The sequence below is a fragment of the Mycetomoellerius zeteki genome, unplaced genomic scaffold, assembly GCF_001594055.1.
Source record: "Mycetomoellerius zeteki isolate Tzet28-1 unplaced genomic scaffold, Tzet1.0 scaffold366, whole genome shotgun sequence".
NCBI lineage: Eukaryota > Metazoa > Arthropoda > Insecta > Hymenoptera > Formicidae > Mycetomoellerius > Mycetomoellerius zeteki.
The window spans coordinates 37,681-56,955 of NW_017257356.1; the positions used below are offsets into that span (position 1 = coordinate 37,681).

The 19,275-nt window shown below is 30.6% G+C and overlaps 4 protein-coding genes across 8 annotated transcripts in view; 2 read left to right on the top strand and 2 right to left on the bottom strand.

Annotated features, from left to right (window-relative positions):
• Window positions 1–1,336: 1,336 nt before the first annotated feature.
• LOC108725863 (U4/U6.U5 tri-snRNP-associated protein 1) lies at window positions 1,337–6,965 on the bottom strand. Of its 2 annotated transcripts, XM_018453122.1 has the most exons (11): window positions 6,540–6,965; window positions 5,934–6,382; window positions 5,452–5,580; window positions 4,890–5,309; window positions 4,588–4,735; window positions 4,053–4,327; window positions 3,893–3,980; window positions 3,500–3,698; window positions 2,267–2,453; window positions 1,528–1,682; window positions 1,337–1,370 (listed from the first exon to the last, which is right to left on the bottom strand). In XM_018453122.1, the coding sequence occupies exons 1-11, from the start codon at window positions 6,700–6,702 to the stop codon at window positions 1,343–1,345; spliced, it is 2,241 nt and encodes a 746-aa protein (XP_018308624.1). In that variant the 5' UTR covers window positions 6,703–6,965; the 3' UTR covers window positions 1,337–1,342. The 2 variants fall into 2 exon arrangements, 1 of the variants encoding a protein (XP_018308624.1); XR_001936771.1 differs by lacking the exons at window positions 1,337–1,370; window positions 1,528–1,682 and adding an exon at window positions 3,211–3,333 and having other exon boundaries at window positions 2,378–2,453.
• Window positions 6,966–8,133: 1,168 nt separating this feature from the next.
• Window positions 8,134–14,777, top strand: LOC108725879 (F-box only protein 21). Its single transcript, XM_018453153.1, has 9 exons — window positions 8,134–8,393; window positions 9,376–9,645; window positions 9,727–10,177; window positions 10,668–10,798; window positions 11,867–12,017; window positions 12,197–12,403; window positions 12,691–12,774; window positions 14,055–14,313; window positions 14,420–14,777. Exons 1-9 carry the CDS (start codon window positions 8,233–8,235, stop codon window positions 14,569–14,571), a joined length of 1,866 nt encoding a protein of 621 aa, XP_018308655.1. The 5' UTR covers window positions 8,134–8,232; the 3' UTR covers window positions 14,572–14,777.
• Window positions 14,778–15,210: 433 nt separating this feature from the next.
• On the top strand, window positions 15,211–17,491 carry LOC108725883 (sentrin-specific protease 8). 3 transcript variants are annotated; one of them, XM_018453160.1, is made up of 2 exons: window positions 15,211–15,637; window positions 16,775–17,491. In XM_018453160.1, exon 2 carries the CDS (start codon window positions 16,781–16,783, stop codon window positions 17,489–17,491), a length of 711 nt encoding a protein of 236 aa, XP_018308662.1. In that variant the 5' UTR covers window positions 15,211–15,637; window positions 16,775–16,780. The 3 variants fall into 3 exon arrangements, with proteins under 3 accessions (XP_018308662.1, XP_018308663.1, XP_018308661.1); XM_018453161.1 differs by having other exon boundaries at window positions 15,211–15,604; window positions 16,777–17,491; XM_018453159.1 differs by having other exon boundaries at window positions 15,211–15,589; window positions 16,777–17,491.
• Window positions 17,492–18,409: 918 nt separating this feature from the next.
• Hao (Hydroxyacid oxidase) overlaps window positions 18,410–19,275 on the bottom strand; it is a 13,686-nt gene continuing 12,820 nt past the window's right edge. For both annotated transcript variants that reach the window (XM_018453156.1, XM_018453157.1), the window contains 2 exons: window positions 18,716–18,827; window positions 18,410–18,637 (listed from right to left, as the gene is read on the bottom strand). In XM_018453156.1, the coding sequence (XP_018308658.1) occupies window positions 18,570–18,637; window positions 18,716–18,827 (180 nt within the window). In that variant the 3' untranslated portion in view covers window positions 18,410–18,569. The remainder of the gene's footprint in view (window positions 18,638–18,715; window positions 18,828–19,275) is intronic.

Consider the following 19,275-nt stretch of genomic DNA (forward strand, 5'->3'; position numbering starts at 1 on the left):
ATAAATACATATGTACATATTTAGACACATATACACACATATATATATATATATATAGTGACAGTACATATATACGCATGTTAGATGCGGTTGTATCGTTGAAAAAATATATTGATAAAAACCATTAATGTATAGGCTGGCTGCTATGCACCGTAAGATTCAAAAAACTAAGTATTACTATTTTTGCACAAAACAAGCCTTGTGATATCAGGGATAGTTAACACATATGCATATATATTATACTCTGTTCTTTATAGAAAAGTTTTACCATCGTTACTATATGCGACAGTAGTATTAGCGATATTTAACGTCCATATCAAACGTATTGTAAATTAGAGAATAGCAAATTACTTAGTCTCTATAAAAAATATCTGAAATTGACATTTTGATAGATAATTTGAAATAAAGATATTCATAAAGATGATAAAATTATATTTTATAGTATTTCGGTCACTAATATTTTATCAGCTAGTTATTATACGTAACTGTAGTGATATATTATTTGTAACGAAATGATGCAAGTATATAATCATATCTTATGACGGAAATAAAGATATTCTATAAGTAATTATTTGTTACATAGATTTATTAGAGTAGATAATATTTTGTATTATGTAGATATAGTATTACAAACTAAGAAATACTTAAATTTTTATTTGTTTTCTCGACTTGCTAATCTTATTGTGATAGTAGATAAAAATATTTAAATATTCAATAAAAATAACTTAATAATATTAATAAATATTTTATTAAGTATTTTAATTTTTAAAAATATATAAATTTATAAACTATATGACGCATATTTTTAAAAAATAATGAAGGAATCATTTTACATCTATCTTCACAAAATAATTTTATCTATTTTTTAATTATTTGGATTCTTTGTTCTTCTTGTTGCTATATTTACTTTATACATCAATATAAAATATAACATGAATAATTAAAAAATAGTCTAAATTACATATTGTGGAACATGTGATTTAATCAAAAATATTCATGCATCGTGAAGTATTTTATTATATAAAGTAATATCTATAAAATTATTACTTTCGCTATTACTTTTTCAATGATACATTACAGAATTAGACAAGCAGCGCAGAAGCAACTGACTGATTTTAAGTCATAAATTTGCTGAATATTTATTATTGTATTTATTATCGTTCATGATTCATTAAGAAAGATGTTCATGATTCATTGAGAAAAATACGTAATTTTCTTTTCATTCCTACTTTATAAACTTCACATTAAATTATAAATTCAACTCATATATTTTCAGATGCTACATTATACATATATGTAAGGTTATATACAATTTTCATCCTTGTATTACGTTTACTATTTTTTAATGTTTTGTTTTAGCTATGCTAGTCCTGCAAAAAAAATCATTTGTGTATTAGAATTTTCATTGGTATAATAAAAAAATAATCGTAATAAAAAAATATTATAGGAAAAGATAATATATATATTTAAAATATTGACATATTAAAAAATTCTTGATTTATCTTTAAATAAATTGAATATCCTTACGTTTGCATCTGTTTACTGCCGCTGAGCACTATATATGGTGATTGAGTTTCCTTTTGTTTCGCTTGCAATAAATTTAATGTACCTAAAGGTGTATCTGTTGAAGACATTCGTTTCATTAAAACTTCTTGTTCTGCTTTCTTCATTCTTTTCTCCACCTAAAATATTAGAGAATTATTGCAACTATGAATATTGATTTTGATTAAAATAGTAATAAATGTTATCGGTAAGTTCATATACAGGATAGGTTTTAATCGCCCCAGGCGAATATCTCAGAAACTAAGAAAGATACAAGAAAAAGTTTTATATGAAAGTTGTAGGTTTTTTGGGGGGAAAGAAGGTAGAATAAGGTTTGCATGTTACAGTACCGCTAGCATTAGCATTATCCATTACCAAAGAAACTATAACATTCAAGACTTATAACTCGAAAAGTACTTTATGAAAAAATATTTCATTATAGCGTTTTGGAATGCTCTCGAGGTATACTACAATATGCAATAAAAAATTGGGGGTTTCATTAAAAAAATGTTGACCTTGACTTGACTTTGTCAGTCAGGGTCAACATTTGGGGTAGTGCCCCCTATCCAAAACCCGTTATGTCCACTTTCTTTCCCCTAAGAAACCTTACAACTTTCATATAAAACTTTTTCTTGTATCTCTTTTAGTTTCTGAAATATTCGCCTAGGGCGATTAAAATGCCCCACCCTGTATATGCATAATGCTCTATATACAATATAAAAACCTTATTTTTTCCTGGACCTTTCCCATGAAATTTATGCGACAGATATCGAAAAGCTTCCTTAGCGCACAAGACATGCCCATCGTCATCAATATACTCAAGCTTAACATTCGGTTTGAAACCTTCCTTCTCCTTAAAATCAGATGTCGGTCCATTAAAACGATCTCTTCTGCCAAACTTATCATCATCCCTGAAACGAAAATAATACATGAACGAGCAAATTAAATAGACATACAAATTATTAACTCTTTATCTATAAAATTCAAATCAGTTTTCAAAGATATCAGCTAAAGAAATGCAACTGTACTATGTTATCGTCTTATATAACTAGGTTTCGATATTATACAAAAAAAAAAAAAAAATTAAAGCCCTTGAAATACGGTGTTCTGAACTTGTGTCCACTACCAGTATAAACAAGTTTTTATAAAGAATATGCTCGTGAATCTTCAAGATACATTACATTATGCGATTAAATTAAAATAATTTTAAGATATGTTAAGTTATTTAAATTCTATATTAATCATCATTTATTTTTCAGTATAAACGAATTGTATATGTACTCTATGTCATATACTGACACAAAAATAAATATTAAATATTAAAATTCATGCACGTAAAGATAAATATTTTTTTTATCATTCTTATATTTATCTAAAATTTAAGTGCGTTCGAAAATGTCAGACATTTTAATATCTAATAGACGAGCATAGATTGTATGCCGCGTAAAATTATCCATCATACTGGCTTGTGTTAGATACATGCAAATCGTTCCTAAATAACGATTATAGTCACAATGTACAGAGTCAAGATAAGAAAATCTTTTCTGAACATCTTTTATGTCGACTTATTTTGCAATCTAACATCTAGCATTTGACTCTTCCCATGAGCAGACTCATCTAGAATCTTAGCACGATTCGCAGAAACGGAATCGCATAACATAAACATACCTTAACAAATCCTACTCTCTTCTCGGGCCTTGTGTTCACCTCCGATTAAGCGGTAAACTCTCGTAGTGGTAGCGGATCACCCGTTCCGAGCACCGATTTCCGGGCTCTATTTAAAACTGTTAACTGACAGTTTGAAATTCACTAGAGACTTGTCTAACACAATGCTTGTGGAAGCGTATTCGACATAAGGACCATTTCTTACGTGTTTCTTCCGCGCGACACGATACATACTTGAAGCACGTAAGAAGATCATCGTATATCGAATCGCAGTAATACATAGCTTACTTACCCGTATGTTTTGTCCTCTATCGAATAATTTTGAGCTTGCAGATGTGCGAAACGTGACGCTGAAGGGCGATTGCTGTCTTCTTTCTGCAAGTAACCTTTACTCATAGCTAACTTTAAAGCTCCACCTACCCCATGTCCGAGTGATGGCTCGGCATCTAGAATTGCTGCCTCCATTACAACTGGTTCCGAAATGTTTTCATCTAATTACAGAAATTTAATTTAATTTACATTTAAGAAAAAAACAATTATAAGAAGTACTTCAATTTTTTTAAGTTGTAAGAATGCATTGATTTGTTTTCTTTTTCTTTTTTTATGGGAAAATATATTTATTATCTGTTATATGTTGTTATCATTTGTTATATAAAATTAATCTGCATCAGTACATATGAAATACCTAAATGCACTGTATTCCAAGCACCACGACCATCGTCCTCTTCTTCATTTGCAGGCGGTTCCTCTTTAATTCCGTCCATTTCAAAATCCTACAACATTTAAATTGTATTAAAAATGCAACAATATTCTAATACAATTAACTAATATGTTATGTAGTATACCATGAGTTCCTGTCCATTTTCCTCTCTATTTCCAGCGAGTCCATAAGTGGGTATATCACCCAAGGTCCTACAAAATTCTGCAGTAGAATTAAGAACAATATTTCCAGATTGACTTTCCTCAGAGTTAAGAATTTCTTGTTTTATTGTTTCAATAGTTTTCTGAATGCCAGTTGAATGTCCCTCCTTTAAACGTTGAGTTTTCTTTAAAGCCAATTGTAATTCTAATTCCTTATCGTCTTCTTCAAGTTTTACTCCAGTAAGATCTTCTACAGGAGCTGTTCGCAATAATTTTAATAAATCGAAAAAATAATACAATTCAATACATAGAAAATTGAAGAACACAAAAATTATATACACGTATATAATTTAACAATGTACATACTACACAAAGAACTGACAAAAAAAATCAAGTAGAAATAAATAGAAATGTTTCGTTACATAATTAAATTACACTTACAATTTACAGATACCTAATATTCAAATAAGCACCACTTTTTTATCCTTAACTTTTCCAAACTCATCTAAATATCTTTACCTTCTAAATCGTCAACATCTAAAGTATCATTATCCTTCGAATCTTCTGGTTTCTTTCTTCTCCTACTTCCAAGATCTCGAAGATAATCATTGTCCACGGGGACTAAATCATCTGCTTTCAATTTCTTTTTCGCTCTAATTTTCCGAATCTATAATCATATTATGTATTATTTTATATTATTGCAGAGAACACATGTTATATATTTTAAAAATAAATTATAAACATAAAATGTATCAAATATATAGTCATACCAAGAAACTCTATATTTAAAGAATATTAGCAATTATAAAGCAATTTTCTACCTTCTTCTTTGGTTTCTTGAATTTTGCAAGTTCCTCTTCATTATAATATTCACTCGCTAATTTTGGTTCTGCCATTTGTAGAGTTTCTAATTTTTTATTTGCCAAGCGTTGCTTCACTGTCTCTATCTGACGTCGTTTAAATTCTACGGCATTATTAGCACCCAACAAAAAGTTGTCTTTTTTTTCACCATCGATTTCCTCATCATACTTTTCTAAAATCTTATTTTTAGGGAATCCATATTCGTCGAAATTTTCATCGGCGTATGGATCATATGTAGGTTTCTTAATTTTATTTAAAACGCTACGTTTGTAACGTTCATTATCAATCATATTCACATTTACAAGTAAATCATCATTTTCATTTAATACTTCTTGATCTTTCAATGTTAGGATTACAGTCTTGCCTTCCTCAAACGTTTCCTACAAAATATTTCCTGTTTAAAATTTATTATAAATAAAAAAAATAGAAAACTTTATATAATTAATGGACATGATATACAAGTATCAAGAGCTTAAATAATAATTAATATGTATTATTAGAATCATATATTATTATACTCACAATATTATGCTCGACTTTAAGGCCTTTTAAATCTTTCTCTGTATATGCTGTGTTGCGGGCAGTATATATTTCCTCTTTAACCAAATTCCCGATTCCAAATTCTTCATCTAGTTGATCTAGCATTTTTGCCTTAAATTAAAATAAAGTTCTTTTTAAAAAATTTACAGCAGAATACATAAAAGAACTTTAATAAAATATTATTATACAATATGTGAATTTATTATGAAATATGTATGTATATATATATATATATAAAGTGCTTTCCAGCAAGGACACAGTCAGATACAGTATAACACAGTGAATCATTACATCCTTGTTGTTTAACATAACAGTGTCTGACTGAGTCCTTGCTGGAAAGCACCAACATGTCTTTGCAATTTCAAAACACAATATTTTACAAATTTATATAATATATATACAGTAATATATTCAACATAAGATGCTAATAAGAATAAAGATGCTGAGTTTTATTAGGATATTACTCTCATTTCTGCTTTCTTTTTCTCTTCCTCTAGGTGCCTAGATTTGCTGATCCATGCTTGGGTATCATCATCCGAATCAATTTCACCCAAATTTTTCATTTTTGACAAATTTGCCTCAATTTGTCTCTTTTCCTTCTGAGTACCTATCTTTTCTCTCAGTTTCTGTGCTTTTACTTTATCACTATTGTTTGGTGCAGGTTTATGATAAAACTCGCCCAAATCATCTTTGATTTTGCTAGGATCATCTTTAGATGTATTATCTACTTCCAATGGTTTTAATCCTAATTTTGCACGAATTTTGTTGGTTTCTTCAATAGATAACGAAGTTTGCGACGCTCCACCTTTAGCAGGGGATGGACTGCGCTGTTTCGAGATTTCAGGCGGAGGAGGTGTCGACGGATGCGATGATTTGGATATTTTTGGTGGCGGCGGAGCATTAACGATTTCAACTGAAAGTTAAAAATTCTTTTTCTTCTATAATTATATATAATTATTAACTATTACAATTATACGTAAATATATTCTTATTTCTTATAGTTACATATAATCTCTTAAAATATATATATATATATATCTATATTATAATACACTGTCAAATTCTCTTACCATCGCTATCGTAGTCTTTGCGCTCTTTCCTCCTGTGTTTCTTATGATGCCTATGCTTCTCTGACTTTTCGCGGTCGGGCGTGTAGCTTCTGGAGCGACTGCGATGACGCTTCTTTTTGGCATCGCGAGATTTTTCAGTTTTGTGACGTTTGTTGGAGCCCATGTTAGCGTTCTCGAGTTAACGGTGCTATCGTCTTTTCTACTTTATGGTTACGGCTTCGGAGTAACTGATAACGATGTAATCGCCGATGCGCACGTACTCGTCGTACTACTCTTATTAATCGAATTATCAGATATAATATCAGATACTCGCAAAATCAGCGACAACACATCGTGAGAATCGTGAAATATCACAAGATGCGTCGATATACCACGATATACCGGATATACTTGTTTCCGCCTAGAATATACGTATATCCACCATTAAATTGAGTATGCGCGTTCTGCGCATGCGTGTAGTTATATGATACACGAATCAAATAAAGAATTGTAGAATTAGAGGAGTGGTTTCTCTTTTACAATCGAATGAGAGGGGAATACTCAACTCTGACTAGTCAATTCTATAAGCTCATAGCTGGAAACACAATAAAAAGACAATAGGAACAGGAAATAACAATTTCAACCTATCAGAAACCATGGCTACGGTCCATTTGATGCTACACAAGAGGTTTGTTCGCATCGCATGCTCCAACATGGCTGCGTTCAGCAGAACGTTTGTTTTGCAACTGTTGGAAGTTTCCTTCGCGCTGATTGGATCATACTTTTAGATCTAGAAGAATGGTCCTATCTCAACAGACAATCATAAAACGGTTGAATCTGCTGAACGCAGCCATTGGTCGCGTTCAGCAGACTCAACTGTTGTGGAGCGGATCCGTGAGCGCTCGCTGCTATTGGTGTATTCTTTTAGATTATCCAATAGCAGCGAGAGCTCACTGATCCGCTCCGCAACAGTTGAGTTTGCTGAACGCGACCAATGGGTGCGTTCAGCAGAACGTTTGTTTTGCAACTGTTGGAAGTTTCCTTCGCGCTGATTGGATCATACTTTTAGATCTAGAAGAATGGTCCTATCTCAACAGACAATCATAAAACGGTTGAATCTGCTGAACGCAGCCATTGTCTTAAGATGCTAATACCGATCTCTGATTGGTTCATGCACTAGCTTAAGACCATCTCGAATCTTGAGCAACGTCTATGGATTCCGCTCCTTGTCAACCAATTACGAAGGGCCCATTTTATGCGCGCGGAATTCAAATGTTCACAGGAGATGATTAATAAAAACACAGTATTAGAAGTTAATATGTTCTATTATATATTCTATTATTATATATTGTACTACATTGCATATATTCTAAACAAAACTTTCATATATATTCGTTTATTACTTACAGTTTTACACGATAGTCGTAATCAATCGTAATAACACCGCACGCAGTGCTCTGAAACAATAAACACAGCCATATTGGATTAATCGAATGGGCCCCCCATGATTGCTGCCCCACTCCCCACTACTTTTAGGCTACTGCGCATCCACGGAAACGACTCACCTTGTATAAAAAACCCACCATGTAAGTAGTAGCTCTTGGTTATCTTGATAGCTTTAGTCAGCTCTAGTAGAAATTCTTGGGAAAAAGAAGGGAACTTATCTACTGCAGTTGATACGGATTATAATTTCTTACATATCGAATTTTTTGCAATGACGACAATAAAGAATCTGTCCACCGAGGTAATCTACATCATCTTACAACAAAAAGTCGTTAACGTCAAGGATGTCATAAGTTTCGGTTTAACATGCAGACAATTTCTCAACGTGATCCATCACAACAACACGCTATGGCAAATGAAACTTTATCAGAGGTAAATTCGTCATCCTCTCGAAATTCTCATCGCGGTTTATTTAGTCAAGTTAAATTTGTCCAAAACTGCCCAAATTCATATCCTTTGATTTCGTCAAAAAACTTTCTCTGACATTTGACACAAATGGTAAAATGACGTATGCGAACTCAAGAATATGTCAATTTATATTTGAAATTGATTATTCGCAAATATCATCTAGTTAATTTCAATTTTCGAGTTGTTTCGAATTATCCGCTTTATTCGATACAAGAATTCAATTCAAGGAACGCAAATTCCTAATATTTAGTCCATGATCGATTCTCTTTATGTGGACACTTAATTTCGTGTTTACATCAAACTTGATCATAACTTTTTTATGAATATATTCGGAGAGATTAAATATTTGATCTTTTTTGTTCATATGACTTTGTTGTTATTGTTTTGTCTTCAAGGACACGATATTTTATATTTAATAAGCAAAAATTAAAGTTAAGACAAGGTTAGAAACGAATGATTAACAACGACAGTTTAACATCTGTCCTATGCTGCAGAAAAGAAAGACGAAATGAGTAAAGTCATTGTTATCAATGAACTCTCTGATGCACATGCTGCAATAAGATGAAGTGAAACAATCTCCTGGTATATTTGTTTACTTTAACTTATTGCACTGTGTAAACAAGAATCGATCAAAATAAACTGAAACTTTAATCCATTTAAATTTATCTGAATGCATACTTTAGTATCAAATGTTCTGTGTGAATTTATATACTACATATGTAGTCCTTTGAAACGGGCACCAAAATGATTTTTCTGTCATGGAGAAATGCTAACTCTACTAAACTACCACAGTAATATCACGAGTTAAAGTTTTAATTTTAGTTTTGATTGTTACTTTGTATAACTTTTTTTTAATTTATAATTTTTTAATGATATGCGCAATTTCTATAGATACCCTCACTTAAAATTTTTGAAAATAACGAAGTATTTCTGGTTTTAATGTTAGATGGCCTCATATGAAAAGAATTTATGACAAACGGATACAAAATAATGAACGTATAAATTTTAAAGATGAAGTAAAAGCGAGCATTCAATGTAGAAATAAATTACGGAGTCATTTGTCGCTAATGTCCGAGAGATTCTTTCAAGAGGATAATTTTTCTGAAAGTGACATGGAACATTTCGATGCACTATTCTGTCCAAATATGGGCGCTCATATTATGAATTACCATTTTCTTAAGGATGAAATGATACACCTACTTACAATGTCCCCAATGTAAGATTTAATAAATTATTAATATTGTAGACACACAAATATATGGATGAATTGTACAATTAATGTACATGTATTTTTCAGATTACCTGACTGTAATTTAACATATACATATTACAGCAAAGAACTTCTTCCACATTTACAGCAGCGTCATACAAAGGACGCATGGCAGGAATTTATAAGTTATCCCAAAGAACAGCAACTTCTAGAAAAGGCAGCTACTATCGTAGCACAATGGTATCAACCTCTAAAACGTATCTTTTATTTTGATGTGGAAGCATCGCTAGATAACATTGCACAACAGGTATTGGAACGTCTTAAAAAGGCACATTGGGAGCATCCAATATTCTCAATGTCCGCTAAGCAGTTTTCTTTTTGGAAAAATAACAACATTAACGATAATCAATGGAGCAAGAAGGAAGAAAAACAGATAATAAATATGCTTCAAATAGTTTTATTTGACGAATTAGGTTTCTGTGGATCTTTGGTTTCAGACCTTTATGTATATAAACTGGAGGACATTCTTATAGATTGCGTAAGAGATATAGATTATGATATGTTACATTTACATCATGAGCATATTTTTATATTCATATTGTTATTTATATTGTTATGTTAATATAAAAACGTAAAATGTCAATATATTTCAATATATACAGGATGTCCCAGATTTTGCGTGACACTCGTTAATAACAGACTCCTGAAATCATTTCAAGACGAAAATTCTAATATCAAAATGTCAAGGCTATAGTAGTTTTTAAATAAAAAGGATTTAAATTTAGCTAATTTAACTGTTCGAAATTCGTGCATTTAAGCATAGCACACTGCACAATAGTGAAGATATTTTCAAGCATCAGTTCTATTTCACGCATTTTTCTAAACATCTTCACTACTGTACCATGTGCCATGCGCGAATTTCGAGTTCTGTGTTGGCTGAATTTAAATTCTTTTCATTTAAAAACTATTCACGCGAAGTCTGGGACATTCTTTTACACACATGAAATAATGTAATTTGTAATACTTAGGTTTTAGAAAACAAAGTTGGTGATGCTGTATCTCTGGCAATAATATTCCAAAGTGTAGCAAGGAGACTTGGCGTGCGCTGTGATCTAATAACATTTCCTACTCACTTTTTTTTAAGTTGGAAGCCAAAATCGTAAGTATAATTTAGAAGCATTTATTTTGTCAGACTTATCATATATTTACATATTGATAAAATAAATCATAAGTGTGTTTTAAAGTTTTGTGACTGTGTTCCTGAATAAAAGAAAGGACAAATATTCCTATGAACACAAAGCCGCAAATGCTTCGTTATAGAAATAATGGATAAAAAGATTTGATATAATGCGCCAATCATGTATACATCGACCTCAGGCATATATAGAAAATGATGGAGAACACTAAACATTTCTTGTAAACAAAAAAATAATTCTGAAACTTTTAAATGTCATGATTTGATACTACCGTATTTGTATCCATTATTTCAACAACACAGCATTTGCGAACCAAGTTCATAAGAACATTTGTTCTATCTTTTTGTTCAGAAATATGTTCAAGAATTATAAGACATTTTGTGCATGTACCACACACACACACGCACACAGCTATATATATATTTATATAAATGTACGAGGTCTGTTCAAAAAGTATCGAACTTCTACGTATATCTTTGTCCTTGGGCATCCTATTATGGAAAACAGATATTCAGTATTTAAGGTATAAAGGACCTTTAGGAGTAGCCCCATCAAGCGGCATGACTCAACAGCTGATCATTCGGCAACGGTACGCAGTTGTGTGAGCGTCGAAAACTCCGAGCGTCGCATTTCACAATGACTGAACGATAACGCACCTGCTCATTCATCTCACTTGATTCAGAAGTTTTGACTAAACACGGCATTGTCCAACTTCGTCAACCTCCGTACAGTCAATGCCGTGTTTAGTCAAAAACTTCTGAATCAGATGAGATGAATGAGCAAGTGCGTTATCGTTCAGTCATTGTGAAATGCGACGCTCGGAGTTTTCGACGCTCACACAACTGCGTACCGTTGCCGACTGAACAGTTGTTGGATCATACCGCTTGGTGGGGGTACTCCTAAAGGTCCACCTGAATACCTGTTTTCCATAATAGGATGCTCAAGAACAAAGATATATGCAGAGATCCGATTTGAACAGACCTCATATACATGCATATGTGAACTATATCCTTTTTTTATTGCTTATATAGTATTACAGAAAAATCTGAAGATGAAGAATATTTCTATATTGACATCTTGCATGGTGGAGCCATTGTGGGTAGAAACGATTGTCCCAGAACTCGTGGTAGAAGATGTCCCATAGAAAGTTTTAATAAACACAATGAGATTAGTCCTACAGAGGTTGGTCATTATTTATATATCTTATTAAATTTAGAAATAAGTAGTAAAAATATTACAGATTAGTCACAGATAAATCAATAAGACATACATTATATATAAGAGAGAGTTATATATGAAGAGAAATTAATTTTTCCATTTATTGCACTGTTAACTTAGTTTATACATATCTTCGTTTTAAGGTGGTGTTACGGATGATTTATCACTTACAAATGGTTAATCCTAACTATCAACATTATCATGACAGAACTTTGCAAATACGCTCATTGATGGAATTCCGCTATATGATAAAGCCATATGATATTGATGGAATTCGAGCACTAGGTCGTCATTATATGCAAAATGAAATGAATTTATCAGGTCTCTTAAGCTCACTGCAAAGGATACTGGTATGTAAATTTAATTTATATATAAATCAAATTCTGACATTCTCATAAAATTTCTCTTTTTTTTTGTAAACTTGTTTTTTCGCAATATGATAAGAATTTATTGTAAGAATGATTACTAATCAAGAAGAATGATTACTAATATGAGTAAAAAAAATTTTAATTTCTTATATATTTGTTGCATAAGCAAATTTTAAGTCGTGATATATTAATTTTCATATATTCGTGCGTTAATGCAGCAACTATAAAGGAAGTGCTTTGAAGTAAACTTTGTTTTTTTATATATATAGGACAGTTGTGACAGAACGTCTATGGAAGCAATTCAAGCTGAAGAACTGCTAAATAAATTTAAATTTTATATGCAGAAAAAAATGGTACGTATTTATGATAATTTATAATAAAAAATATGCAATTTATATATATAAAACCCACTTTATACTTCGTGACACAATTCTATTTCTAATTTTACATATGAAATTATAAATATAATTATACAGTTGAGAAAGAAATTCTTGTATCAGAAGACACGGTAGTGTCTCGGCGCTAAGCCAAGCGCAACGACACTACCGTAGTTTCTAACGCGTTAAACAAACTATAATTTGATTTACAATTGTATATAATATTCAATTTTTTTCTTTTATTGACATGGTTATTAAAAAATGTGATACAGTTATTCAGAAATACATACAAATATGATAAAAGAATGTCATGAAGAATTCTTTAATTGTAACAGCATTAATTTTAGAACTTTTTCTAGATTTCTGATACAGTAAGTATCCAGATAGCAAAATGTCTTCTAGCAGACTCAGCAGATTCGAGCAGAAAATGACGGCAGTCTGCCATCAACTGCGTCTGTATTAGGCTTGTGTTCTGTTAATATCGCCTATCGCGACATAATGTGAAGGCAAATTGTTAGTAGAATCCTGAGCAGATCCTGCTGACATCTGACTCTGTTGTTTTTTTTTCTAGCAGTCTGTCAACAGTATTATGTACATCTAATTCTGTAACAATTCTGTTGCTATTTCTTTGGCATAGTGTGTAGCAGACATTTAAAAAAATCTGCTTTCTATAGACTTGGCTATCTGGGTACATACATAAGTTAAAGTTTGTCATTTATATTTATATCGATAAAATCCGTTTGCTTATTCGATTGGACAAAACTACTTATATTCAAAGTGCTTAAAAATTTTCAATTTTCATTACAACAGATACAATTGATCAATCACGGGTATACTTACATTGCGCACATTTAATGTCTTTTATTGCTAAAAATAAAGCATTATAATTATGATTCTGATTGTTCACATATTTTCTATATTACTCGATGCATAAACTTTAAAATAAAATTCTGTCATGAATTATAGATTATATAAAGCTTTATATGTAGTGCATAATATGTTAATGCTCGCTGCAATTGTACTGAATGAATAGATATGGTCAATGGATCAACTCACTTCATGAATTATATTGATTAAAATCATATTAATTATTAATATACATAACTAATAATATTATATTAATTATATAATATAATCAATACATAAATAATAATTGCAATTTGAATATGAAAAATAATTTTGAAACAGTAAAAGTTTACAAAATAAATGTATAAAAAAGATGTCGGTTAACATTATGAGAGACCTATATTTTTCAGACTCTACCATCACTTGAAAATATCAGTCTGCCAAAGACAAGATGTAAAAAAATAAAATATGCAATTGGAATGATAGTAACTTTCAAAAAGCATATTCCGAATTATAGAGGCGTGATTTTTGGATGGGATAAGACATATAATTCACGACATGTAACTAATCCAGAACTGATGATAATAGATGTGTCAGAATTTAATTCTATGACGCAACCGTTTTACTTTATCCTTGGTGAAGACGGTAATAAGCATTATACTGCCGAAGGTACAAACAGATTACTAAATGTGCTTGTGTATATACAATATACATGTACTTTTATGATGTCATTTATATGCGTATAAGTGCGACATAAAATATTTTTCTATTTTAGAATCTTTAATAGCTACATATCCACCAAGATGGATTACTCACAACGAGATTGGCCGATATTTTTGTAGATTTGCAGGATCCCACTATGTACCTAACGAGGTGCTAAAAAGACAATATATGTTCGACGAACTTGTTCTCAATAGGCTTTGTTAGAAAAAAATGTTTCATTATCTACACTCTTAGTCTTTTTTGCTAAAATACTGTTGTGATTAAAAATTGTAAAGCGCTCTGCTTTACATTGTGCAAATCATTATATTTAAAACAATCTCGTCACAATAACTAATTAACCAAATTGCGATACTTTAGTCACTGAACGCTTATTTATGGCACATGAAGAAATGTGGCACGAAGAGATTGTTTTAAAAATAAGAAAACTATGATGATTATTATAAAACAATATTTTTTTTAAAGAATGTATATATTTTTTTATAAGAAGAAAATTAAACTTGTACATAAAAATATTTAATAAATATATATATTTTATATGTCACAAAACACGATTCACTTTTTATTGATATTTAAAAGAAAATCTTATTAAAGTACTTTAATCACGTGATTTCGATGAAACTTAATCAGCGATTAATTCTTCCAGTTTTATGTCTATTTCTATTTTGTACCGATTTAATCTCAGTTTAACTTGTTTTTCATCTTTTTGTTTCAAGAATTATAAAAAAATAGATAAAGTATGAAACTAAGATTAAAATTAATAGTTACTGATAAGTAATTAGTGTCTTTGATTAAAGCAAAGAATAAGTAGAGAATTATCATTTTCTAACTTACCGATATCAAAAACTGAAAATTTAAAAAAACGAAACTTACGCGAGACGATTTTTCTTCTCGAAATAAATTCTACGTATGAGAATACATGAATGTATGTACAAAATGATAGGAAAATCGCAGATGGTTTTCTTACAAGTGTATTTAAAAAATCGAATCAAACCCATGATCACGTGATAAGAGGCAGCCATCAGAAGCCATGACGTCAAAATGTATACATTTCTAAAAACACCGTCATGATACTCGTCAACACGCGTTATATCTTATATACAGAAGAAAATATAAATAATTCAGACAGAGGATACGTATTTCTAGAAAAAAAAAGGTGAAAGAAGAAAGGAAAGTACAATCCAAACGAAACAGGCATCCATAACGGAAGAAGAAACGAGCACTTGTGACTATCTCCTCTGTGACTATTCATTTTGATCACGCATTTTGACACGTATACCCAGATCTGTTAAAAACAAAGTGTTTTGCAAAGTGGTTTGATATAAATTATTTTGGCAGAATACCAGCAGAAATACAACAGGATCTGTAAAATGAGATAGTAGATTGATTGTAAGAATCGAACAGAATCCGTCATTTCGTAATCATTAACTGGAAGTAGCTGAGTTATTTGAGATTTGATGGGTATTTATTAATTGTAGTCTTCGAAAGTTCACACATACTCTATACATTGCAAGGGTATTAGAAATGAAACTTAAAAACTGCTGCCTTTTTTCTGTTTTACATATTATATTTATGTACGGAGCGATTTTTTATTATCTAATAAAGAAGGATCAAGAATGACCAGGGTATTGTCAATAATGATGTTACAAATGCTTTAAAGCATTTTTTGATTAGTCAATTTGTAAAATTCTTCTGATTGGTCCATCAAACGTTTCAAAGCATTTGTAGTGAGACTTTGACCACAGCCCCAGTCAGTCTTGCAAAGTTTTTTTTATAAGTATATCTAAATAGTGAATTGTATGCATCTTCAATCTTTCTTCGAGATTATATAATGCTTCTTTTAAAGAATCTTCCAAAGCTTAAACAATAAATTAAAATTTTATCAATACCGACTTATTAAGGATCTGACAAAATTAATACGGGGATAGTAGATAATATAGTTACAAGTTTTAATTTTATGTAATACATATGTTCCAGAGCAAGATTGAATGAATCATGAATCACTGGTGTTACATAATAAAAAATATTTTATTTGAATGGTTATAGAATGACAGATTCTACTGGCAATCTGCTGTCAGATTATTCTACTGGCAGAACATAGCTGTAATGTTCGTAATATATATCATTTGTCCTTTTTTAACATTCGGGTTTTTAACAACGGTGAATAACAAGAATATACGATGCATCATGCGTGAAACAGAATACATATATGTAGATATCAATTTCCTACAATATTTTGTTTGAATCTTCTAGCAAATTGCTAGCGTACTTTGCTTAACGTTTTGTTTATTGTTATATAAGTTTAAGAATGTACAAGTTGCTTTATTTAAGAATAAAATATTTAAATTTATTTTTCATTGTTACATTTTTCCAGATAAAAATATATATTAAATTTTATATTTCTGATTTTAGTACTATGCCGGTTTTGCCTGCAAATTCAAAGCACTTATCCCATGATGCTCATCCGACGAATCCATACAAGAATGATATTGTGTTAAGTTATCATGACTACTTACTCAGGACATCGGATGTCGCATTACTGGAGAGAAATGACTGGCTTAATGACATTATAATAGGATTCTATTTCGAATATCTGAATCAACAATATAGGAAGGATAATAAAAGCCAATTATTATTTATCGGACCCGAAGTAGCTCAGTTATTAAAGATGCAGGATTCTTCACAATATAATATATTTCTGGATCCTATTGAAGCTACAAATTATGATTTTATATTCTTTCCTCTTAATGACTGTGATAGCAACGAGGCAGGTGGCTCGCATTGGAGCTTATTAGTATATTCTCGTATGGAAAAAATGTGTTATCACTTTGATTCGTCAAGCGGTATTAATGGCTTTTCCGCGAAAAAGCTTGCACGGAAAGTGACAAAATATTTTCTTGAGAAACAAGAGAGAAAATATATTGAAATGGATTGTCCGCAACAAAATAATAGCTACGATTGCGGTTTATATGTTTTATGTTTAGCAGATATAATATCTAGACATGCTATAAAAAATTCTAAAGTAAGCGATTGTGATTGTAGTATCGTTCCAGAAATGGTTTCGAAAAAACGTAGCAATTTATTAAAATTAATTTACGATTTGAAAAGTACATCTAATAATGCATAGCAGAATTGCTATTAATATGTATTAATAACAATTCTAGCTATATGTGGTATTAATAATTATGATTTACTTATATAACAAATTTTACCAATGCTCTAAACTACTAAAATACTAATGTTCCTTAATCTTTTCTATTATTTCTTTTGACATTTATTTATAGCATATAATTATTTGACATTAATATACCAAAAATATCTCAAATTTTTTCATAAAAGTTCATTCTTATTTTAAATAAACAAAATTTCAAAATTTGATATCATTTATCACAAGAAAAAAATGTAACCAGTTAAATATCTCTCTTTCTCTCTCTCTCTCTCTCTCTCTCTGTATCTTAAAAGCAATTCTTTAAGATTAGGAAATGTTAGAAAATCTATTGTATCTATTGATATAACTATATCTATTGTATAAATAACATGCACAATGGTATAAAATGCAATGTGATTAGTTGTTGAAGTCCATTTGATCAAATAATGATTAATTTGGACGAATTCAGTACAAAGTAACGCGTAATACTATATAAAAGCGATTTGTAATTAGCGAGAGAGATTCCAATCCGTATCTTATATGTCTCAATTTATAAGAGATTGCTTAAAGAATTGAAAAAAAAGTATGAGGTGAATTGTAACCCGTTTTGGGAACAATAAAACTGATATATACAGTACAAATGTGAAAGTTTTTATAATACAATATTGCAAACCTTAAAATTATACAAGAGTCTTTTATTTAAGCTGATGAGCCTAATACTAAAAAAAGGTAAATTAATATAAGAGAGCAATATGCATATATATATATATATATTTACAGAAAATACATAAAAGTGAAACAAATGATTAATAATTTTCTGAAGTCAATCTTAGCAAATATATTTTTAGTAACAAAAAATCATCAGTAAAATCAAATTTTATATCGATATCCTTCGAACATATGTACATATTTGTGGTAGCGTCCCGTTTGACCAGTTATTCTAGTGCCTAGTTTTTTTGAGACAAATTCAGTGAGTGGCTTGTGGTCAATTACAAATGGTCAAACAACTGTCGCCCCATATTTGTACATATCTGTAACTGTCTGATGTGAAATTAATTTATAGATGGCTATAGTAAGATGCATGAATTACCATATCCCGTGTAACATCTTTTACGGACCTGCAACCTAGAAAAAACTGATTTTTAAAATATTTCACTAAATTAATCAATAACATTCATGTAAAAAATTATGCATTATCTCTACCAGTTAATGCGAATGTAGAATCAATTTCTTTCCTCATAAGTTCAAGAATCTCACAAGCACCTTTCTCGCCATTACATGCTAAGCCCCACAGCATCGGTCTGCCAATAAATACCTGCGAAAAAATACGATCAACTAAATTTGTACGAAAATGTATAAAAACTTTATATAACAGTAAAAAAATTATTTAAACAGTAATATGTCTATAAATTAAACGAAAACTATATTTGCATATCTATAATATTTTATTAGATTATATATATATATATATACCACTTTGATCAAAAAGTTCCCGGAATTCATTCAGAAAATTCAAAATACAAGTTTATTCATCAAAAGTGATATTGTCCCCTTCAAAGTACTCCCCATCGACTCCAACGCACTTATGCCAGCGCTTGATCCAGCTCTCGAAACATTTCTGGAACTCTATTGTCGGTATAGCCATCAGAGCAGTCTTCGATTTTTCCATTACCTCTTTTCGGCTGTTAAAATGCATTCCCCGTAGTGGTTTTTTGACTCGATCGAACAGAAAAAAATCGCAGGGAGCCATATCGGGTGAATTC

Coding starts and splice junctions, on each gene's coding strand:
- LOC108725879 (XM_018453153.1), top strand. CDS start 8,233: ATGACGACAATAAAGAATCTGTCCACCGAGGTAATCTACATCATCTTA. Junction 10,178..10,667: donor AGGACATTCTTATAGATTGC/GTAAGAGATATA, acceptor TGTAATACTTAG/GTTTTAGAAAACAAAGTTGG. Junction 12,404..12,690: donor GCTCACTGCAAAGGATACTG/GTATGTAAATTT, acceptor TTATATATATAG/GACAGTTGTGACAGAACGTC.
- LOC108725863 (XM_018453122.1), bottom strand. CDS start 6,702: ATGGGCTCCAACAAACGTCACAAAACTGAAAAATCTCGCGATGCCAAA. Junction 2,454..3,499: donor ATAGAGGACAAAACATACGG/GTAAGTAAGCTA, acceptor TTTTCGTTTCAG/GGATGATGATAAGTTTGGCA. Junction 1,371..1,527: donor GGCAGTAAACAGATGCAAAC/GTAAGGATATTC, acceptor TTTTTTTTGCAG/GACTAGCATAGCTAAAACAA.
- LOC108725883 (XM_018453160.1), top strand. CDS start 16,781: ATGCCGGTTTTGCCTGCAAATTCAAAGCACTTATCCCATGATGCTCAT.